The sequence below is a fragment of the Dromiciops gliroides genome, chromosome 6, assembly GCF_019393635.1.
Source record: "Dromiciops gliroides isolate mDroGli1 chromosome 6, mDroGli1.pri, whole genome shotgun sequence".
In the NCBI taxonomy this organism is placed as follows: domain Eukaryota; kingdom Metazoa; phylum Chordata; class Mammalia; order Microbiotheria; family Microbiotheriidae; genus Dromiciops; species Dromiciops gliroides.
The window spans coordinates 43,532,988-43,557,865 of NC_057866.1; the positions used below are offsets into that span (position 1 = coordinate 43,532,988).

General features: G+C 39.8%; 1 protein-coding gene across 1 annotated transcript in view; it reads left to right on the top strand.

The window, feature by feature from the left end:
• LGR4 (leucine rich repeat containing G protein-coupled receptor 4) overlaps positions 1-24,878 on the top strand; it is a 125,674-nt gene that overhangs the window by 41,915 nt on the left and 58,881 nt on the right. Inside the window, exon 2 of the mRNA XM_043971139.1 lies at positions 20,710-20,781. Coding sequence (XP_043827074.1) covers positions 20,710-20,781 — 72 coding nt within the window. The remainder of the gene's footprint in view (positions 1-20,709; positions 20,782-24,878) is intronic.

A 24,878-nucleotide genomic window follows, 5' to 3' on the forward strand; every position in this document is an offset into this window, starting at 1 on the left:
CAAGTCACTTGACTTCTGTTAGCCTCAGTTTACTTCACCGTAAAATGGAAATCATAATAGTATCTACCTCCCAGGGTTATTGTGAGAATCAGATGAAATAACTTATGTTTGGCACTCTGTTTTTATTTTAGAACTGATAGCAGGGGCAGCTAGGTGGCACAGTGGATAAAGCACCAGCCCTGGAGTCAGGAGTACCTGAGTTCAAATCCGGCCTCAGACACTTAACAGCTGTGTGACCCTGGGCAAGTCACTTAACCCCAATTGCCTTACCGAAAAGAAAAGAAAAGAAAACAAAAAAGAACTGATAGCATCAGAGAATGCTATTCTACTATTAGTAGGAGTAGTCAATCAGTATTTACTTAGTGCTAGCTATGCTTCAGGCAAGACCCCTTTTCCTGTTACAGAGATTTTGTCCACTGTAGATCAGAGTTCATGAATGGGCTTTAGGGATCATCTGGACCAAACCCCTTATTTTCTAGAAGAGTCATAGAGCCAGGGCTATGTTGGAGCCACCTTGAACTGGCTTTGGAGAGCTGATTGCTAAATTTTCAGTGGGGGCATTAGCACCTTGGAAATCAGCAAGCTACAAGTCAGAGCTTGATTTATTATTTTGTTGATTGTTAAAAGTGTGCTCTGGGTACATTTGTTTCCTGTAGAGCCACTTGTTGAACATTTGCAGACACAGAGAGATTGTTACATGCCCAGAGTCACACCGGTAGCAGGTGGCAGAACAATTCGGTCAGAATAGAATGAGCCAGTTGGAATCATTAATTGTCCAAAGGGAGTAGCTTCTTCCATTGATTTTGGTTGTTGTGCTATCCGATCTTCCTGGCCTCACTACCACAATTGGCTGTATGACCTATGTTGCTTTTTTCAAGGGACTAAAGATAATTGTTTTGAGGACTTTTATGTAATAAATTTTCTATAGTCTTTTGAGATAATTGGGGATATTTTGGGTTTCACAAGACTAAGTTTGGGGAAACTCTACTTAAAAAGAGTTAGGTCTGAGTTTTACTGTAACTATATACACACACATATATTGTTCTGATTACTAGCATCTATGGTAACTTGACTTGGGAGAAGCTATGGTGAGTTGGGACTCATTCCAAAAAAGAACACGCTGTTGTGAGTGTTTAAAATGGAACAGAAATGATCTCAAATCCCTGTGTAACGGTTTTGATTTATTATTTGAAGGATACAGAGTGATTTTTAAATCCTCCCAATGGTTTTTGCATATTTGGGGGTTTATTTCATGGAGTGTTTCAAAGTCTGCTGTTAGCCAAAACCTTCGTGCCACATGACCCTTGTAGCACTGAGTGCTTGCAGAAGCCTGCATGGGTGACTGTTTTAAATCCCAGGAAGTACACTTCCCAGAAAGGCATTACCTGCTGGTGTCAGGCCTGGGGGTATATATTGCCTCATTGTCTAGAATTGTCTTCTTTCTCTACCCATGAGAAAGTGCCAGAGCTTTTGTATCTTGTAAATCAAAGTTGCCTTTGCCCACTGATTTATTGAATGTGTAAATAATACTTTACTCTGACATGCGTTTTGGACATTTGGCACTGGAGGAGATTGACTGGAGTTAAGGAAGTTTGTTACTGGGTTGCAATTTTTAAAAAATCATTATACTTCTTGAAAAGGAGTGTTGGTTTTGGCAGGGTTATTTATAGAAAAGAGTGCTTGCTCCTTTGAGTCACACATGTCATGATCTTATCACAAACAGATTTGGAAAAAATTTAGGGCTCACTCAGCAGTCTCACATCCCTAGAGGTGGTTATGGCCAGTGGGAACAATGAGTAGAAGCGGTGATGATGGTCATTTCAGCCTTGTCCATCCCCCAGCAAACTTTCTTAGCCTCCATTTGCCTACACAGACTTGTCATGTGCTTGGTCTTGAAGCACAACCAAGCTATTTCCCAAGTATGAAAGGGCATCACAGAGCTCAGCCTCCTGCCCTTGTTCTTCTACTTGGACCAGGGTTTGGGCTTCTAAAGAAATTACCATTGGTGATTGATCAAGAAGGAGCACAAGGGTTATTATCTCCACTTTACAAAGGAGGAAACCGAAGCTAAGAAAAAAGTTGAAATCATTCAAGCATTTATTGAGTGCTTCCTGTGTGCCAAGCACTATGCTAAATGCTGGGGATAGAGAGGCAAAAGCATTGGTCTTTCCCTCCAGAAGTTCACGTTCCAATGTGGGAGCCAACATGCCAAGAGCTATGTACGTGTAAGATATTAGAGTACAAATTGGAGGTCATCTCAGGCCTGGGGATGTGGGGAGAGTGGACAGAGAGGAGACAAGGACAGACCTTCTGCTGAACATAGAATCTGAGCTGAGTTGTAAAGGAAGCCAGAGAAACTGAAGAGGAGGAGGAGATGAGGAGGGAGACCATCTGGATCTGGAATAGGGATCAGTCAGTATCAAAAGCATGTGCTAGCTAGATATCATGTGCACAGAGGGGAGTAAAATGGAAGAAGACTGAGAAGGTAGGAAGGGGACCGGCTGTGAAGGGCTTTAAAAGCCACCCAGGGGATTTTATATTTGATCCTCACAGTTTATTGAGTGGGTGGGAGGGGATGGGTTACATATATGGTCAGGTCTGCACTTTTGGAAGATGACTCTGGTATCTGAGTGGAGGATGGATTGAAGTAGGGATAGATGAGGTGAAATGACTTGCTCATCATTTCTTAGTCACCAAGCTAAGGAGTAAGAACTGGAAACAGGACTTCTGTGTAACTCCGTCCTTCACACTGATTGGTAAAAGTTGCCGTTGTTCCCTCTGTGTCATATTGGTTGTTCAACAGCCCAAGCAAATATTTCCTGTTATTTGTGCAAGAGGCAAGAAGAGCCTGAAGCATTACTTTTTTACACTCAAAATTGTGGCCACAACAGAACATCAGCCTTTTAGCTCACTGGAGTCAGTTTGCCATGTTAAATGTGTCTGGCTGGATTTCTTTATGAATGCTGTATTTTGTCCATTTGAATGAAGTAGGAGAGTGTTTTGAATCTACAGATGACAGTTCAACAATGCTTGTTGATTTCCAACTGACCGTTGAAAGAGGGCTTCTTCTGGTCCCTTGACTAGAAATGAAGATCCTTTTTGTGCCTCCTTAGGGTGCCACAACAGTGCTTGAGAACATTCCCCATGCAGAAAGAGGGAAACACAGAAATGTTGTGATTTCATCTCTCCCAGTCTATTCTAGATAACATCTGATGCTATTTGATTAGACTGGAAGAGGCCCAGCAAGGCCTCCATTATCTTCTATATGTCCTTTTCTTTGTCCTTTAGCTTTGCTTCAGGAAATCTCAGATGTACCTTTGCTTCTTCACTTTTAGAATATGCATGGATATAGAAGAGTGCTCTGGCAGAGCTGTCCCATTTTTATTTTATCTTTTAGTGATTTATCTCAGAATATAAGCTCCCTGAGGGCAGCAGTTGCTTCCTTTTTGTTTTTGTATCCCCAGTGCCTACCACAGAGTAGCTGTTTGATAAATGCTTTTTGATGGATTGTGAGTTATATCTCCTCCCTTGGTTCATAAATTCCTTCAGTTCAGAGTTCAAGGATTTGGAGTTAGAGGATCTGAGTTCAAGTTCTAACTACTATCTGTGGGACCTTGGACAAATCTGTTCATTTCTGGGACCCAGATTTCCTAATTTCTAAAACAAGAGGATTGGATGGTTTCTGCAGTACCTTCTTGTTCTAAAAAAAAGTGTGTGTGTGTGTGTGTGTGTGTGTGTGTGTGTGAGAGAGAGAGAGAGAGAGAGAATGAGAGCATATATGTATTCATGTGTGTATGTGAGAAAAATCGTCTTAAATAAATGCCTAGCACAATTCTTTAAACAGAATTTAAGGGTTGGCAGGGACTTGACATGGTAGATATTTGAAGTGAATTACCGAAAGGGTCATTTAACATGTTCCTCACCTTATCAGGGAACTTTGTAAAAAGATTTCCATCTCTCTGCAAGGGTTAAATTTGCATTGTTAGAAAATCTTTGGCTTTCCTTTATTTCTAGAAAACGTTGGATTTTCTAAAAATATGCAAGAAGTTGCCATTTTAGAAAGGTGTTGATGTGACATTTTTTTCCCATTTACATCCCCCCCCATTCTGTTAACTTGCTGGTGAAGGGCACACCCTTAAATGTTTTCTAGGCTGGTTTACTTCACCCAGAGCACAGACAATTACAGTGTAAAATACTACCTTTGGAAATGAAGTCATGCATCTTTCTTAATTGGTGAACTCTTGTAATTCTGAAGGTGGTATGTTTAGTCTCTGTGTAGCCATACGCTTATTAAGTCTGGTAAATGTGCCTACACTCACAAGAAAACTGCCAATCTCAGTATGGAATTTCTCAAATAGCTATATAGTATGGGTTGGGAGCTGGATTGCTAACTCCTTGGCTGTTGGGGAAGAATCTACTGCTCTATTTCAGGATAGTTAATTTATCTATGAAAAATATGCATTTTGGTCTTCAGTTTAATTTTGTCTGGCCTACATGGTTATTATTACAAAATCCATGATTTTGAAAACTGGAAATGGCCTATATCCCTATGCCATAGATAGACTAGACCTGTCATTCTAATTGATAAAAGGAACTTCTGCATGAGACCACTTTCTCTTTTCATGTAGATTGCCACCTTTTCTGTAACTTAATCCTAGAGTCCTCTAGGATTGAGAAGTTAAGTGACTAAGTGAATTTGAACTCAGTTCTTCCTTGCTCTGGAGATGAGCTTTTTATCCACTAATCCATAATGTGTTGGCTATTCATACATATGCATGCATGCATGCATCCATCCATGTATGTATATGTGTGTATGCCCAGAAAAGCAAGAAACAGGTTCCTAAAGTAACTTTGTTTGTTTGTTTTTTTAAGTGAGGTAATTGGGGTTAAGTTACTTGCCCAAAGTCACACAGCTAGTAAGTGTCAAGTGTCTGAGGTCGGATTTGAACTCAGGTCCTCCTAACTCCAGGGCCGGTGCTCTATCCACTGTGCCACCTAGCTGCCCCCCTAAGGTAACTTTAAATGGTTCAACTTCATAGAAAAATAAAGACAAGAATGGCCATTCATTCTTGGAAGTAAATGCCCTTTTTTTTTTTGGTCTATAAAATGAGGTACATTTTCCTCTACTCTCTAGAACCTAGCCTCTTAAACTGTGGGTTGCGACCCCATATAGGGTCATTTTACTGAATGGGGAGGGTTGCAAAAAATTTGGCAATAGTAAAGGGTTATGTATACCTATTTTATATACCTACACCAAGAGTCATGTAAAAATTTCTTGGGCGAAAAGGGGTAGTGATTGCAAAGAGTTTAAGAAGCCCTGCTCTATAACAGAAAAAATTGTTTGTTTGCTTTCTCCTCTGTGGAAATGAAGGAGAAAAAAAGGGGGGGGGGATTTCAAGAATGCCTGAGCTTCCAGCATAAAAAAGGAAATCAGACCTTTCCCCCCACAAGCTAGTTCTTTAGGTACTTGGAGAGAGGGTACATCTTCCTCCTTACCCTCTCCCTTCTTCTCCCCCACCCCCTCCAGATTCTGAATTAATTCTTCTCAGGCCTTGTGTGGATGGTCTCCGGGTTATCTATGGTGGCCAGAACCAAAGTGAATACTGCAGATCTGTCAGGGCATAGGAGAATGAGACTATCACTTTTTATCTTCAACTGTTCTTCCCTTAATGTAGCCTAATTCACATTAGGTTTTTTTGGGAGGAGGTGGATGGGGTGCTGGCATATCCCACTGATAACCTCCTTTTGAACCAACAAAACACTGCATCTTCCTTTTCAGACCATTTGCTGTTCAGCCATATTTAGTTTGTATGGCTTAATTTCCTCCCCTCCACCAAAAAAGAAAAAAAAAAAGAACTTAACTGATCTTAAACTTTGCCCCTCAAGACTTTAGGAATTATTGAAGTTGCATGTTCACAATAATAGTTATATACAGTCTGGTGTACCTTGATCTAAGGCTTTTCTCAGTTCTTCAGCAGACCCATAAGATGGAATTTACAGGTTGAGATCGCTGAAAACGATTTCTTAGCTGGTTCTAGTCTATTTTTCATTTTAAAAAAAATCTAAAGTTACTTAATGTCTTTCTTATTTTTCTGGGCATTTTGTTTACTTTAGAAAGGCAGGTTTTGGCTTAAGATCAGGAGCAACTGTGACTGCTTGAAACACAAAGTAATGGTAACCAAGGGGTGTTGCCAGCTAGCATGAGAGTAATTATCTAGTTAAACAGATCCAAAACTTGGACATCAGGGGCATTATTTTTTAAAAATCTTTGCCCAGTTAAAATATGTAGGAAGAAAAATTAATTTTAAATAATTACATACATAGGAACAAAAAATAACTTTAAAAAATTTAAAAAATAATTTTAAATGTTAAAAAGGCAGTCATACTCTTGATAGGAATCAAGTCTTTTAGATTTAAAGTCTTAGTTATTTGAGTCTCAGAGCAGTTAAATGGCTTGTCCACAGTAATATAAGAAATAAATGTTTCAGAGAGAGAATTTGGTCCCAAGTCTTCCTGATTCCAAATCCAACACTGTCACATTGCCATCCAAAATGGGATATTATTGGCTAAATCAATGTTTTTCAAACTTAATGGTGTCAGGACTGCTTTACGACCTTAAAAAATATTGGGGATCTTCCAGAGAACTTTGGTTTATATGGATTTTATCTTATCTATATTTACCGTACTGGGGCAGGTAGGTGGTGCACTGGATAGAGTGCCAGGTCTAAAGTCAGGAACATTCATCTTTCTGAGTTCAAATATGGTCTCAGACCCTTACTGTGTGACCCTGGACAAGTCAATTTCCCAAGTTTGCCTCAGTTTCCTCATCTGTAAAATGAGCTGGAGAAGGAAATGGCAAACCATTTTAGTATCTCTGCCAGGAAAACTCCAAATGGGATCACGAAGAGTCAGACATGACTGAAAAATGACTGAACAACAAAAAAATTTACCATATTGGAAATTAAAATGTCTCTTTGTAATTATGAAAATTGGTTTGGCCCTAAGAGGATCTCTGGCTAAAAGAATAACTTCTTTCCTATTTGGTAGCTGGGATCATCCTATACAGAGCTGAACAAAGGTTGATAGATTATCACTGAGAAGCTGTAAATAAAGGATTTCAAAGTAGACCAGTAGTGGAACATTTCCTATCTTTCTTCATCCTTGCCAAGTGTTAACTTCCTTATTATTTCAATATGTCTTCCAGCCAAATTTACTTTTCCTGAAGGTTGATGGTCTTAGAACTTAGTCTTTCAAAAAGACCCTCTCTTTGAAAGGAAAGGTCCTCACTGAAAAAGTTGTCCACATTCCACAGAGCAAGAATCTTAGGGTTCAGGGGGTCACTTGCCAGAAGACAGGTAATAAAGCCCAACAAAACACCTGATTGAAGTGTTGCTAGAAGTCTGGTGAAAAGTCCTATCACAAAACTAATAAGTGTGAGAAGATAGAACCAAGAAACAGAAGCTTCTCTGACAGTGACTGGATTCTAAGCAACTGGTCCACATGGGATCCTAGATATAAGACTAGAAGGAATCTTATAAGTCTCCTGATCCAGCAGTTCTCAAAATGCAGTCCAGATGCCCCTGGGGATTCCACTGAGACCTTTTTTGTGAGGTCTACAAGATCAAAACTATTCCCATAAAAATAACAAGACATTTTTATTGCAAATATTGATAGCTATAACCCACATAAACAAAAGCCTTTTGGGGTCCTCAGTAATGTTAAGAGTATTCAGGGGTCCTGAAGATTGAAGTTCATTCCCGGTATTGGAAACAGGTGTAAGTGGCTTGCCTCAAACCACATAGGTCTAAGTTAGTCAATAAGCATTGATATTGTAACGATTGGAATAACGCCACCTGCTGGATACTTACTGTAGAAGAGTTCTGCCCATGAAGGGAAGGTCTTTGAGGGCAAGACCAGGAGTCAGGAAGTGACGCGAGCGAGTGGGAGGAGGAAGGAAGAGACTGGCGCTGACTCTGGGGCTCTTTTCCTGGGGACGCTGGCGGAGAAGGGAGCTAGAAATGTGCTCTCCCTTTAATAGATAGGAATCTAGGCCTTTCTCTCTCTCTTTACCAAATTCTTATTCTCCTTAATAAATGCTTAAAAGTCTAACTCTTGCTAAAGCTTATAATTTATTGGCGACCACTCATTAGATATTTTAGACAGACTAGCTAGAATTTTAGCCCTTAACAATATTAAGCTTGTTACAAGTACTGGGTGCTGAGGATACAAAGACAAAACCAAAACCAGAAATGGTCCTGCCCTCAAGGAGCTTATGATTTATCAGCAACAAGTAACTGAACTATCTGGGTCCAAATCCAGTTCCCTTTCTGTTAAATTCAGTCAGTCAACATTTATGTTACAGGCAGTGGTTGGAGCTTTGATCCTTGTCTCTTAGATTGAGTTTTCTTGGCTGCCATATTGTGGACACCAATGTCCGTTGACAACTGGTCTGCACCTGTTGTCGGTTGATTACATTTGGCCCTGGAGAAAGCCTCTAAGACAGTAACAACTCTTGATTCTTATCGATATATCTTTGCTTCAAAACCGGGCAGTTTTGGATATTAGGGCCTGATCCTCATTTTCAGTGCCAATTCTCTAGTGCCTGTATAACTCAATGCCTTTTTTAAAAAAAACAAACCTGCCAAATGATATTAAAGATGTAATCAACAATATGGCTGCAGCAATATTATTTTATCTAATACAATTAGGGGAACTTTATTCAAGTGCAGATAACATGGCCTAAATCACTGTATAGTTAAAATTGAATAATTCCATGGCAGAGGGCCCAGGCCTAGCAAGGGATTGAATGGAGCCCATGGTATTATATGCTATTATCTATCGGCAAACAGGTTAAGCTTGCTTAGGGAGCATTTTACAGGGATTTTTAAAAGGTGCTTTGTTGAAACATGATGTTCTTCTTTACTCTGTAGACATTTTAGCTTTTGTGAAGTTTGTGTGTTGTTTTTTTTAAAGGCAAGCTGGAGAAGAGAATTTTATCCATTGATGGAGTCTTAGCAATTTCAATGAAATCATAGCAGTCTTTCCAATTTGTACTTTTCATTTCATTACTGTGGGTGTTTTAGATGGTGGCATTTTTGTTTGTCTGGTGAGTGAAGAATGCCTTAGGCTTACTGATCTCCCTAACCTTTCAAACTATCTTGAGAATGATTTGGCGACAGTAGGCACTAAGCACATTAAGATAAATTGAGCGTGCTACATGGGACTGATGTGATTTATAGATAAAGATACTTTCCCAGGGAGTACATACAGAAACTCATAATTGGTCCAGATCTGTGTGAGGGACTCCCATTCTTAGTAGGGAAATTCCCTCCACTCCTGCAGATAGCTGTAACTTAGCTGCTTTAGGGCCCTTAGAGGGATAAATAACTAGTCCAGGTCTTCCCACTCTTGATTATCTGCAGTTGGTCTTGTTTGTTGCTTTTGAGAGTAGGTTTTGCTTTTCTTTGTATCCTGAACATCTAGCACAGTGGCTGGCACGTGATGGCTATTCAATAAATGCTTGTTGACTGGCTTGGCCAATGTGTTACTGAGGCAAGAATCAGACTTGAATTTTCCTGACTCTAAGATCCCCATCCACTATCGCCTATGCCAACCTGCCACTTTAAAAATAACTATATATATATATATATATATATGTATATATATATATGTATATATATATATATATATTTTTTTTACAAATCAGTTATGTTTAATGTTAGCTTATATCCCAAAGGCTTATTCAACCAATACAAATGTCCATTTCTTTGTTATAATCATGATGGAAACTTACCAGAGCTATTTCTATTACTTTGATTCTGAATCACTTACTTTCCCTTTGGTGGTGATCTGGTACTAAAAAATAAATAAATAAATCAGAATCTCTCATGTGATCTTGGATAAGTGTATGTAATCTATTTTGGCCTCAAATTCTTCATCTTTGCAATGCAGTCATTGGACTGGATGATGTATATGTAAAGTCCTAAGATCCATATAAATATTTACATAAAATATATAAAGTTCTAAAATTGTTTCTATTTCCAAAGGGCAGTTTTTTTGGAGGAAAAGTTTACAAAATATACTGTTGGCGTTCTGTGGATAAGTCATTTATCTCTGGGCCTCTCTTCTCTTATCTGTAAAATGGGAGGTTAAGCTGAATGACCTCTGAGATCCCTACCAGCCCTGACTTTATATGATTTCAAGATACTAGGGAAGAAAGTGAACAGAGAATATATATGACTACTAGCATCTGGTTTCAACCCAAGTTCTTCTGTAGTGTAAGAAGCAGACTAAGTGTCAGATAGTTGGGAAATAAGGGAGGATCTGGCTTGTAGGTAGGTTTTTGATGTCCATCAGGCTCAGACACTTAAAAGTTCACTAAAAATGGCAAAATTCTGAGTAGTAAAGATCCTAGGTCATACGTGGACCTAGAGATGGAAGAGACCCTAGAAACTACCCAGGCCAACTCTTTCAGGTTATAGATGGGGAAATGAGGCCTCAAGAAGCATAATTGTGGTTTTTACGCAAGTTCTCAACCAGCATCAACCTCATCTGGGAATCAATTGTTCCATGATAGTTATACGGCATATTGTAGGAGGAAGAACACTGGACCTGAAGTTAAGAAGTTCTTGGATTTGAATCTTGCCTTTTACAGCTGCCCTGTTTTATATGTGTATAAATTTAAGTTTTAATTTACTAATTATAGATAAATTTAACGATATATAGAATATGTGAATTTCAGTCACGATACACATACACACATAGATTCAGAAGTATAACTATGCAGCCACAAACACAAATATGAGATATTATTGAATTAATCATATTATCAGATTTAAAAGTTGTATTATAGGATCATCAACAGAGCTAGAAGAGAACTTGGAGGTTGTCCAGCCTAACCTCCACATTTTACAGATGAAGAAGAAACTGGGGCCCAAGGAAGTCAAATGACTTAACTGACATCATATGAGTGTCTGTGTAACTTTTTAATGTCTGTATATTTCATAAGGTGTATGATTTACAAGTTTGACTTCCGTGATATTAGGTTGGAAGGGGTGGGTTGGGGAGGGGGAAAAAGAACAAGCATTTGTACAATACCTACTATGTGCCAGGCACTGTACTTAAGCACATTTTGCAGATATCTCACTGGATTGAGTTAAATTTAGCTCAGTCCCTCTCAAACTCTAGCATTTTATTTTGTGTTTTTGTTGGCCTTTTGTTGTTATTTTTCCAGTTGAAATCCTTCTGCTGATAGTGGGGAAGCTAGGTCTAAAACCCACCCTCTGACACTCAGAGTTCTTATCAGCACATATTATTTGGCCTCATTATCTCAGATGCACACCCACTCACTCTTTCCTCTGTTACTGCATGTTTCTAACACTTTTATGTAGATACAATCTTGTGCTTTGTTTTTCTTTTTTTTGGCCTCATTCTCATATGTTGGCTAATTGAAATTTGGAAATCTTGAGGGGAGAAAGAATTAGCCTTTGTCCTGTCCTAGGTGTATGAATCCTGGGGACTTTCCAGACAAAAACAAACAAAAACACCGTGACTGCTTCTTGTGGAACTGATTCTAAGACCTAATTTTTTTTTTTTAATGCTAGGAGAAAAATAACAGCAACTGCAACATTGTTGCTGTCGTCATTGTGTAGATGCTTTGTCAAGATGAGCTGTTTAGAAAATATCACCTAAGTCTAAATATCCAGAATACAGATTCTGTGACCATATTTCTTATTAGTATCAAACTCTAACCCCCTTCCCCACCCCCACCCCCCAATTGCCTTCACTACATTTTGGTTTATAACTAAGTAATCACACTTATGATATTTACAGCTCATTGGAAAAACAACTTAAGACAAGATAAGGTTTGACACTGTTTCAAAGGAAAAAATGAGAGTGCTATGGTATCTTAACAGAATTTAGAAAAGATGAATGCCAGAGTGAAGTGCTACATAGTATACTAGTTGACAATTGCACCCACTTTCACTGCTCTCTACCTGCCATTGTTTTATTTCCTTATTAATCTGTTAGTGTGGGGCAGCTACATGGCACATCGGATAAAGCACCAATCCTGGATTCAGGAGGACCTGAGTTCAAATTTGGCCTCAGACACTTGACACTTACTAGCTGTGTAACCCTGGGCAAATCACTTAACCCTCATTGCCCCTCAATATATATATATATATATATATATATATATATATCTGTTAGTGTTCTAAGGCAATCAAAGGTTATGGTGTGAGAATTCCTTATAAATTAGTAGAAATGCATAATAATTAATTAGCTCTGAGCCCCCACCTTAGTTTAAAAATTAGCCAGAGAAACCTCTTTCCCCTGAAAACTTTCACTCCTTTCTCACCTGGCCTCATAGGTTTAGACAAACATTAACGGTGTAACAAACAACAATAAAGAAAGACATTTGAGTATTTTAACAAAGTTATCAGCTGTAAGAAATTTCAGTCACTGCTTTTTTAATTTGCATTTTAAAATTCTGAATTTAAACACCAAATAAAATTAATAGAAAGAGTCCGAATCTTTCATGTATAGCTTGCTCCCCCCCACCCCTTCTCTCTCTTTTAAATATACTAAATTCAATAGGTAATTTTCAAAACAGTTTTGTTTGTGATTCTTTCTGGCCTTTCTGCTCTTAAAAATTGCTTCAATGACTCTTTTTCTCCCCTTTTTATTTTGGCCACTTCATCCATAGCCCACCCATCCCAACTGGAAAAAACAACAAAAACAAAACCTTTGTAACAGGTATGCATGAACAAAATTACCATATTTCCCATCCTAAAATTAGTGTCTTTTTGGGGGGGGGCAATGGGGGTTAAGTGACTTGCCCAGGGTCACACAGCTAGTAAGTGTCAAGTGTCTGAGGTCAGATTTGAACTCAGGTCCTCCTGAATCCAAGGCCAGTGCTTTATCCACTGTGCCACCTAATTGCCCCTAAAATTAGTATGTCTTGTTCTACATCTCAAGTAACATCTCCTCTTTCAGCAGGTGGTAGTTCCATCATAGGATTACCCAAAATGTGGTTGCTCATTGTACTAATCAGATTTCTTAAGGCTTTTGAAGTTGTTTTTCTTCACAATGTTGATTTTATTGCATAAATTGTTCTTCTGCTTCTGCTAACTTTAGTATGGATCAATTCACACAAGTGTTCTGAGGTTTAGTCACTGCTAACCAACCATAAACTGCAGCTATTGACTTCTCCATAAATACTGGAGAACCACCATCCCACTGTTCAGTGCTGTGAGAATAGCAGTCAGTGTTTCTCAAGAATTCTTTGGATTATTTCTTCTGCATGAGCTAAGAGTTATATTCCAAAATGTTTCTCTGGTCTTTCTTAAAGATGGTGGTTAACTTATTCAGTCTTTCCAGAAAGAAGTTCTCCTAGTTCTTCCTGTGCTTCATGGAGCCTCACAGTTATAATTTAACTTTCTCTAGATGACAGTTAAATTGTCTCCAAAATTCTCTTTCTTCCCTTTTAACATATAAACTATCCGAAATCTCTTATTAGCTCATTCTCATTCTTCTCATCTTATAATTAATAGGGTTCATGGGACAAAATACCGTCTACTTATTGTTTCTTTTGTGTTTGGTGTTTGGTGTGCTATTGCATATTTGGATAAGATGATCGTGCATTGTAGGTGAATAAAAGCTTTAGGATGCCAGCTTAAAGCATCCTTGGAATAATTCCAGATGCATATAAGATGAAGTAAATGATATGTGTTTCATCCTGTTCCCATATGGTTTTTGAATCTTCATTGTAGCAGCATCTATTAAAAACATAAATTCTTAAATTTTTATGAGTGAATGTCATGTCTGGACTATTGTAAGCAATAGTTTTATCTGTGATGATCTGGATACATTAGAGTTTGTTTCTTAATTTTCAGGAATATTTTGAGATTTAGATTTGTAATTTAGAGATTTATCATGGGTTAGTTTAGGAAAGATAGCAAGCTTCTTGTGTAAAATTGAAGTCATTTCATAGGGTCATATGTTTAAAGAAAAGGGATCTTCATGGCCACTGAGTCCATTTTACATATGAGCAACTGAGGCCAAGAGAGGTTAAATGAGTTGACTGTGACCGAATAGATGGCAAATGTCTGCAGTAGGATCTGATCCTGGGTCTTCCTAACTTCAAATTGATCATTCTCTCCATTCTATAGTGATTGACTCATCTCCACTGTCTTTCTAGGCTAAATAGGGGCTAAATTTTTGAAAACCTGCAACAAAATTATGTCATATAGTTGTAATATTTCTTTGCAAAACGTGTACTCCCACATCAACTCTGGATTTATTAAAGATGTTGTTGCTCAGTCATTTTTTAATTGTATCTGACTCTTTATGACCCCACTTGGCAAAGACACTGGAGTGGCTTGCCGTTTTCTTTCTCTAGCTCATTATACAGATGAGGAAACTGAAGCAAACAGGGTTAAGTTGCTTGCCCAGGGTCACACGGCTAGTAAGTGTCCAAGGTCAGATTTGAACTCAGAAAGACAAGTGCTCCTGATTCCAGGCCTGGTACGCTCTCCAAGACACCTACCTGCCCCCTTTAAGGGTGACTTTTCTGGGACTTAAATGAACGGATGCTGAGTGAGATGAGCAGAACCAGGAGAACATTGTACACAGTAACAGCAACATTGTGTGATAATCAACTGTGGTAGACTTGGCTCTTCCCAGCAGTGGGGGAAGATGATTGAGAAGCAACATGGTGGTCTCAGAACCAGGATGGTAACCAGTCACACATATTGGCTATGTGGCCTTGAGCAGACCATTTAGCCTCAGTTCCCTAATTTAGCCATCTGAGATTATAAACTGTTAGCCTGCAGTGATGGAAGGAGTTTCCTCACCAATAGCTCGATACACCAATAAAGTCACAGATAAAAGAAATGATTATTGCTATTTTCATCATCATGCTTCTTCTTTGGAGTGTCAGGGAACTGGAGTGATATCTGTTCCATCTGTTCAGCCCTTTCTGTTAAAGCAATGAATGAGTAACTTTTCAATAATTTCATGAGATTGTTGTCTAGGATAGATGTAGGAGAAATTCTCTTGGAGGAGGGCAATATTTTTGAAAATAATAATAAATAACAAATTCTGCTTCTTAAGCTTTTATCTGATACTTCCTTACAGTAAGAAGAATATAGAAAGAATATAAATCAGCATATTAATAGTGACTCATGGCCTCAAAATGCACCATTTTGTGAAATAACATAAACAAGAGTTCTCACATGAGATTGTCCCTTTTGCTTCTAATGGGGAATATGTACCTTGGGAGAGAGATTTCATTTAAAGGGTCAGACACTGAATATCCGAGGCATAATTTCCTAGTCCATGCAGTAAGCCCAAAGTGGCAAAAGGTGTAGTATAACTATTTAAGTCTCTTTAATCATATTTTTTTCTTTATAAACTTTGGCTTTTATCAGAAGAAAGTTTCCCTTTACATTTGGTTTCAGAACCTATTAAATTATGAAGTACAGTAAAATAAACAAACAATTGATTAGTACCAAAACCTTGATCTTTGGGAGTAAAGATTGTTTTAAAAATTCTATTTTAAAATTTTTTTCAGGTCAGTGAGGGTTAAGTGACTTGCCTGGGGTCATACAGCTAGTAAGTGTCTGAGGCTGGACTTGAACTCAGGTCCTTCTGAATCTAGGGCCTGTGTTTTATCCACTGTGCCACCTAGTTGCCCTAAATCAGAATTTGCAAAAATTTTTATTTATTTATTATTTTTGGGGGGGCGATAGTTTTTATAAAAGGGAAAGACAGGGAATTTATTAAACTTTTTCTATGGTCCAAGCACCATGCCAAACACTAAGGATAAAAATAAAAGAAAACATAATAGTTGCTGCTATCAAGGAGTTTACAATCAAATGGGAGAATAATACTAGTGTTGGTGATGATGAAGATTCTAAACATTTATATAGTGCTTATTTGGCCGTCACCATGCTAAGCTATTTACAACAACCCTGAGTGGTAGGTATGATATTATCTCCATTTTACACATGAGGAAGCTGAGGTTAAGTGACTTGTCCAGGGTCACACAGCTAATAAGTATCTGAGGATGGATTTGAACTCAAGTATTCCTGGCTCCAGGCCTGGATACCCTGTCTACTAAACCATCTAGCAGCAACATAAAGTAGACAACACGAAAAGGGGAATACTAGGTTTGGAGTCAGGAACCCTAAATTCAAATTTGGACCCAGATACTTATTAGCTGCATGACCCTGGGCAAGTCTCTGTGCCTCAGTTTTCTTTCTTTCTTTCTTTCTTTCTTTCTTTCTTTCTTTCTTTCTTTCTTTCTTTCTTTCTTTCTTTCTTTCTTTCTTTCTTTCTTTCTTCCTTCCTTCCTTCCTTCCTTCCTTCCTTCCTTCCTTCCTTCCTTCCTTCCTTCCTTCCTTCCTTCCTTCCTTCCTTCCTTCCTTCCTTCCTTCCTTCCTTCCTTCCTTCCTTCCTTCCTTTCTTTCTTTCTTTCTTGGTGAGGCAATTGGGGTTAAGTGACTTGCCCAGGGTCACACAGCTACTAAGTTTCAAGTGTCTGAGGTCAAATTTGAACTCAGGTCCTCCTGAATCCAAGGCCAGTTCTCTATCCACTGTGCCACCTAGCTGCCCCTCTGTGCCTCAGTTTTGCCATTTGTAAAAGGGAGAGATGCTGATAATAGCACCTACCTCTCAGGGTTATCATGCAGATCAAATGAGATAATATTTGTAAAATGCTTTGCAAACATTCTAGTGCTACATAAATATCAGCAATTAATGCTTTTGTAATTGTTATGGAATTTTTACTTTTTGGATCGCTTTTTAGTATATTATCACTTGTGAAATGGGGACACGCTTGTATTAAACTGAAGTGCTCCGATGTACTATCTGCTATCTACATGAACTGAATGAAGCATGTTTATAAATGAAAAACTTGTTTTTTAGGTCTTGAGAGAGTTGCCAAAAAGAATGTTGGGAACCAGTGATTAAGAAGATCATTTTTAATAGGCCCCCTGGGATGTTGATTTGGGTGTGTGTTAAGAGGCCAGGCAGTGAATGAAAAGAGTGCTAGATTTGGCCTTGGGGGACTTGGGTTTGAATCCTGGCTCTAACAATTAACTAAAAGAGTATTTTTGTGAAAGTTACATAAGCTCTCGCTGCTGCCTCAGTTTTCTCATCTGTGAATTGAGGGGGTTGGACTAGAGGACCTCTGATCCTAAATTGCTCAAACATTTGAGTTTTCCCCCGGTACCACAAAGTGATGCCTTTCAGGAGTCTCTGTCAGAGGATCCCCTTCCAAGAGAAGTAACACGCTTCTTTTTTTTTTTTTTAAGCCATTTATTTATTTTGTGGGGCAATGAGGGTTAAGTGACTTGCCCAGGGTCACACAGCTAGTAAGTGTCAAGTTGTCTGAGGTCGGATTTGAACTCAGGTCCTCCTGAATCCAGGGCCAGTGCTCTATCCACTGTGCCACCTAGCTGCCCCCAGTGACATGCTTCTTAAGGAATTTATATGAGCTTGGGAGTCCCAGCTGCAGAAGTCATTTCCGAATGCTGCCTTTGTCCTAGAGGCAGACTGGTCACAAGCTGGGGATGTGTTGGGGGGAGGGGGGAGCTGATAATTTTGGTTTAATCTGCTGCATCTGATGGTTTTACCTTGACCAAGCTCAACTGTCTTGTTTGCAACATGGCTGCTGCCAGAGGGAAGAGAAGGTGATTGGGGAGAAAGTTAAAATGAAAGGGCCCAGGGGGCAGCTAGGTGGCACAGTGGATAAAGCACCGGCCCTGGATTCAGGAGTACCTGAGTTCAAATCTGGCCTCAGACACTTGACACTTACTAGCTGTGTGACCATGGGCAAGTCATTTACCCCTCATTGCCCCACAAAAAAACCCTCAAACCAAACCCAATAAAATCAGGGGCAAAGCAAGAATGCCCATTATCCCCCCCCCAAAAAAAAGCTGCCCCCCCTTCCCCCGGCCCATGTTGCTTTACGGCTCTAGTACTGTTGTAGAAGGTCTAGACTGTCCTTAAAGACTTCACCCCCTTTCCCAAGGTTAAAGGGATCTTTTGGGGTGAGGAAAAATGACATGTGACTTTGATAACAGACCTGAATGAAGGGGTACTTTATCCTTGGAACTAGTCATTGTATCTGTGTGCCCAGCTTCTGTAATATCCAGCAGCTTTCCTAGGAAAAGGCAGAAACAAGATGGTGCCTAAGGTCCCTTCAAGCTCTACATTTACAATCCAGTGAGATAGTTCCCTTACCTTGCAAATCATATTCTTCAGAACATGGAGCTTGAGAACATGTTCTTCACAATTGGAAGCTGGGAGTGGGGAAAGGTGGAAAGGCATGAAAGCCAATTTGATTCTGTGATTCAGTCAGTCTGTAGCATTTCTAAAGCACCTACTGTGTGCCCAGCACTGTGCCAAGCTTTGGAGTTACAAAGAAAGGCAAAAACCAAACAAAATCAGCCCTTGCCCTTGAGGAGCTCAAAATATAATGGGGAGACAACATACAAACAAGTATATACAAGCAAGCTCTGTATGAGATAAATAGGAAATAATTAAGAGAAGACACTAGAATTAAGAGGGATTGGGAAAGACTTCCTGTAAAAGGTGGGATTTTGGCTGTGACTTGAAGGAAGCCAGAGAAGCCAAGAGGGTGAGGCAGGGGGAGAAAATGCCCAGAGCTGAGAGATGGAGTATCTTGTTGGCAGAACAGCCAGGAAGCCAGTGTTAGTGGATTGAAAAGTACAGGGGTTGGGGCATGTGTAAGAAGGTTGGAAAGGTAGGGAAGGGTATGTTAGGAAGGGTTTTGATTTTTTGTTTGATCCTGGAGGTAATTGGGAGCCACTGGATTGGGGGGGGGGGAGGTATAATAACATGGTCTGAAAATCCTTTTGGTGGCTAAATGGAGGATAGGCTGGAGTGGGGACAGACTTGGCAGACTTACCGTCCACCACGCTGTTGCAATAGTCCAGAAAGGAGGAGATAGGGGCTTATGCCAAGGTGGTGACAATAACAAGAGAAATTCTGAAAGCAGGTGGTTGGGAGTGAAGAACGGGTTAATAACGTGTTGAATGGCTGCTGGAAACCAGGACTCTTGAGTTGCATCTTTGAGTGGGTTTGTCCCTTTTTGCCGTCTCTACAAAGTAGAGCTTGAATTGGCCTGCATGCCAGTCATGTATACACTTGTTACTTGCCTGTATCTGTTCGGAGGTGAAGATGAAATCCACTTTAAACTTTTACCTGGAGGACTTGTATAGGTTTTGTAGAAAATACGACTGAGGTAGATCTAGTAGGACATGTCCTCCCCACCCTCCCCCTCTCTCTGTCACTGGCTCCAGAAGCCACCCTTACCTGGGGGCCCATGAGTTTATCAAGTCCTTTTGAATTCATAGATTTCTAACACATGAGTGTGTAGTGAGACTGACCTAAGAGTTAGTTGTGGGTAGTCACATTAGATTACGTAGAGCAGATTATTGTTGTTCAGTTCTGACTTTTGGAAACCCTGTGGATCGTAACACAACAGTGCTGTCTATGAGGTTTTCTTCGCAAAGATACTGGAGTGGTTTGCTATTTCCTTCTCCAGTGGATTAAGGTGAACAGAGATTAAGTAACTTGTCTGGGGTCACACAGCTAGTGTCTGAGGTCACATTTGAACTCAGATCTTCCTGACTCCAGGCCCGAGCTCCATCCACTGAGCCATCTAGCTGCTCTGTAAGGGAGATACTTATCTTCAAAAACCAAAACACATACAGCAGCTCCCAAAACTCACTAAAATCTAGGCACAAGAAAACCTGTCAGAAGTATCAGAACATGGTTTGGTTACTACTTTTAATACAAAAAGTTCACCTTGGTTTATATTTTCAGATAATCTGCTTCTGAAATATAACAACCCCCATTGGCATAGTGGATAAAAAGTCAGGGTGACCTGAGTTTGAATACCACTTCTAACACTGAGTAGTTATGTCACCACAGACAAGTCATTGGGTGATTTTTTTTCTTTTCAGTCTTTGTTTCTCCATTGCCTGCCACAGTCCCTGGCACATATGGGACTTTAATAAATCCTTGCTCACTTTATTTGATTAATAGCACCTGCTGAACAATATTGACTCACCTGAACTAATGTATTTAAAGCATGTTAGAATCTTTACACTACTAAGTAAATGTCAGTGGTTGTTATTATGGTGATTACTTGGAAAAATGGTTTACCTGCCGGATTTCATTGGATTCTTACAAAACTCATAAAAAAAAATAGCTGGTTCATGTGTCGTGCTCATTTTACAGATGAGAAAACAACCTCAGGAAGGAGAAGTGGTTTATCCAGAGTCCCCCAAAGTCACAGAAGAGCCATCTATTCCAACCCATATGTGAAAGGTCTTCCCTTCATTGTGTATTTGCCAAATGGTCATACAGCCATTAGATTTAGCCTAAACTCATTGAGGGCAGGAACTGTTTTTGTCCCATCATACCCCTAGCATCTAGCCCTAGGCTCAGCATACTGTAGGTGTCTACTAAGTGTTCATCCAGTTGAAATTGACTAAGTAATAAAGATGGCAGCTCGTGCCCTCTGACTCTCTCTGACACACTAAAGCTGCCTCAATTAATCGATGCTCTTCATGTCATCTGAGCACAAACTTCTGAACTCAGTATAATGCCCTAAACCTGGTGTTTCATAGTTAACCATCAACCTAAATTATAATTTTGTGTTCTCCTTTCCAGGGACATCAGTATGAATAATATCACCCAGTTACCAGAAGATGCCTTTAAGAATTTCCCTTTTCTGGAAGAATTGTAAGTATCCCTCCAAGATTACTTTTACTTTTTGTGGGAAGCTTTCAGGACAGAGACTGACTAATACAAACAGATTAGGAGACAAGTAAATAGCTGAGTTTCAAACCCAGTGTGAGGGGAAAATTCATGCCCTTCCAACAGACGAAACCAACAGACCATGGATTTTAAGCCGTGTCACTGCCTGAGTTATTTTTGAAAGCCCGGTCTTGAAAAATGCTACTTATGTGGACCTTTTTTGCAGTAATTATTTTAACCACGGATATAGAGATGCCCCAAGTTAATTACAGCGTTATCCAGAGATGTTTAGGGAGCTGAGTAATTACCATTGTTTCCAAAGGGGTTACTGTACAGCTACAAGCAGCCTCTAGAATGGGTGCGTTTCCCAATCTCCATGCCACAGACTTGGTCCCTTGCTCTGGATGGCAGCCTTTGGCGGCACCATTGGAGGGAAAATGGAGTGTCATTTGCCCACGATGCCCTTTTAGTCACTGAATGATATTCTACTGGCTGGGCAAAGAGCTCTGAGCATCCTGGTTCTGCTGCCCAGGCTCTCTTGATCTTGTCCTTGGACCTGCATTTGACTTCCCCCTCCTCTGACTGGTAAAACTGGCTAGGGAATATGTTTGGGGAGTGGACAGATAGGGTACAGGAGCATGGAAGGAAGAGGGTGGTGGAAGCTCAGGGGGGGCAACCGGCCAGGGTTAGATCAATGGCAAGAAGTGACTGACAAAGTTAGTGAAACATGTGAGAACAGTGGTTAATTTAGGGAAAGGTATGGGCCAGGGAAAGAAGGTATATGTTGTGAAGGGGGAAACTGAGTTGTTGCTGCTGTTCAGTTGTGTCCGTCTCTCTGTGACCCCATTTGGGGTCTTCTTGGCAGAGATAAGCAGTTTGCCATTTCCTTCTCCAGATCATTTTACAGATGAGGACACTAAGGCAGTGACTTACAAATGAAAAACAAACCAACAGTTAGAATAAAAAAGCAATATTAAAACTCAGGGAAAGTTGATTTGTGTATGCTGCCTCCTACAAGTTACGTTTTTTTTAAAAGTCCTACTTAAACTCAAAAAAAAAAAAAGGTCTAGGATAATGTCTATTGTGCAATACATGGAAGAGGTAGGAAAGTGACATTTTGTTGTTGAGAAACCTCAGTGTCAGGGCCCTGAGGGGGCCTACCTTCATATTACAAAGTATGTCCCCCTGTGTGGAGAAACCTTTCATCCCAATTGAATTGAGGGCTTCCTTTCTGACTCAGCCCCTCTCCTAGAACAGGGCCTTAACTGTGGTGCTCATAGACACCTTGTTCTGAGACCCTACTGCCAAACCCTGAAATCCAAACCAAGAGAGTTAAAAAATGTATTAATGCTGATGATGGCTATGTGTGTGTGTGTGACCAGTAAAACTTTATTCTCTCACAGTTAAAAATAGAACAGCTTTTTAATACCCCCCCCAAAAAAACCCACAAACTTTCTCACATTTCCCATGCAGGTTTTAGACTCCAAACCACCCACTTCTTGTGGACGGTTGGATTATCTTCTTTTTACAGAGGCAATTAAGTGATAAAAACATAACTGAGGACGTGATCGAACATTGTATAACTAGGCTAAGCTGTGGGGTGTGTTACAGCACCAAGGTGTGAGGTGGAGAAACTCTCACGGCCTTGGACGGGGCTACTGTGTAAGAACCACCTTCCATGATGTATTTTATTGCAGATTATACTCTGGGGGTGTTAGGGAGTGAGGCGATATTTGGGGAGTCAGACCTGGTTAATCCTGGCTTTATAGAACTGTACAGCTTGGATTTCTTCAAAATCTCAAATTACCTCGGCCTAATTAGTTTTGCCAAGGGGACCTTTTTTAATTGGAACCAAATTGAATTTGTCTGGTAATCCAATGCGGGCGGTTCTTGTTCTCTCTTTATTTTGTCTTCCTTCACAGTTAGGAGACCATCAAATTCAAGTCACCTTTTTTCAAAGTCTGACTTTAAAAGAAACAGTGAGTCAATATTTATTTAAAAAAAATACTTGGAAGTGTCCTTTTTAAGATTCTCAGAATATATTATCTTGTAAGGTTTTTTTTTTTAACTAGTTTTGCTTGTGTAGATGATTGTTGGCAAAAAAAGCTAGTGGCACAGTGGGAGAGAGTGCTGGGCCTGGAGTCAGGAAAACCTGAGTTCAAATCCTGCCTCAGACACTTACTAGCTGTGTGACCCTGAATAAGGCACTTAATCCTCTTTGCCTCAGTTTCCTCATCTGTAAACTCAGCTGAAGGATGTGGCAAACCATTCCAGTATCCTTGCCAAGAAAACCTCAAAAAGGAGTCACAAAGAATGTCTATCATCACCACCACCACCATCATCATCATTTTAAGATTGTAGAATGTGAGGTAGAATGGAGCTCAGAAGTCCAACCCTTGGGGGCAGCTAGGTGGTACAGTGGATAGAGCACCGGCCCTGGATTCAGGAGTACCTGAGTTCAAATCCGGCCTCAGACACTTGACACTTAACTAGCTGTGTGACCCTGGACAAGTCACTTAACTCCATTGCCTCGCAAAAAAAAAAAAAAAAGAAGTCCAACCCTTTCCCCTCTTTTTCCAAAAAGGAATGTAGACACAGAGTGGTTCCTGGAATCTACCAAGGTCATGCAGGTGTGTTAAGTGGCAAAAGGCTCAGTTCTCCTGACTGGAGGTAGAGTTCTTTCTATTATCACCCAGATAATGGAGAACATATTTTTCATGTCAAGGTAAATATTTAAAATTCAAAAACAAACAAACAAACAAACCCCCTTCTTTATGCATATTTCATGAGATTGCCCCCAAAAGTACCTTTTCTTTTCCTGGAAATTTATACTTTATTTGGTTATTCCCTGATGATGCCTGTGTGACCATTGCAGTATTTATAAATGCCATGAATGTCCTCCATCCCTTGGTAACCAGAAATCATCTGGAAGTCATTTGAAAGTGACTCTGAAACTTCATAGGGAGAGTAGTAACAAGGAAAGAAAAACCCGCTGAGGGTTTGGCTGGCACAACTGAATAGGTGGCCTCCCTCCCTCCCTCCCAAATGGGAATAGGGCTGAGCCAGGGCCCTGAATCCAGTATGCCAGCTGAGTATGCTTGAAACGTGTGCTTAAGGTCATTTTCCAACCACACCTATGAGGTATTTATAGAGGATTTCCAAAGAACCCTAAAGCCAGGGTACCATGCAGTGGAGCCTACTGGAGGAGAAACCCCACTTCTGAACCATTTCTGTGACCCTAACTGGGAATCTTAATGCTGCCAATTGGTTCTGCCTTTGGGGATGTTCCTGGAGATATCAACCACTCTCACTGGTCTGATCTTGTTGTTCACAATATTTAGTGAATGATAGCACTTCCATGTTCCTCCTCCTTTTTTTTTTTTAAAGATGCTCTTTTCCTTAACATTACTATCATTTTCCAGTAATTACAAGAAACATTTATATATCTTAAGGTTTACAAAATGCTTTACATATGTAAGTCAATTCAATTGATCTTCACAATTTCCCAGTGACTCCTTTTCCCCACCCCACCCCTAGCCCCCAAAATGGAACCTTGCCTGGTAATAAAGATGTAGTCAAGAAAGACAAATGGACACATTGCCCATGTTTCAAGTCTGCCTCATTCAGCACTTGTAGTCTACCACTTGTAAGAAAAGGGAGGCATGTATCTTTGGAAGTCTTTGGAAGTCATTGGTTTAGACTTTGTTTATGTTTTATTCATGCCTTTGGTTTTTGTAACACATTCTCTTCCTTTTGTGAACTTGAGTCAAACGAGCACTTTCATCACCATAGTAGAACAGAGAGAATTGCACATGAAACTGTGAATCTCTAGCTTGCTGTTCTAAATAACACAGGAGAGAGGTATTTAATACTTGTAAAGCACATGAACCATTAAGAGGACTTCTATAGGTTGGTAACAAAAGACATATGAAGAACTCCGAAGATAAGAGATAAACATTCAGGAGAAGATGACCATGATTCACTTCTCCTGGGCTGAGTTGCAGTCTATTTTCAAATGAGGTTATTTAGACATCCCATTTCCTAACCGAGAGGGATAACTGCCAGAAAGGAAAGTAGTGTTT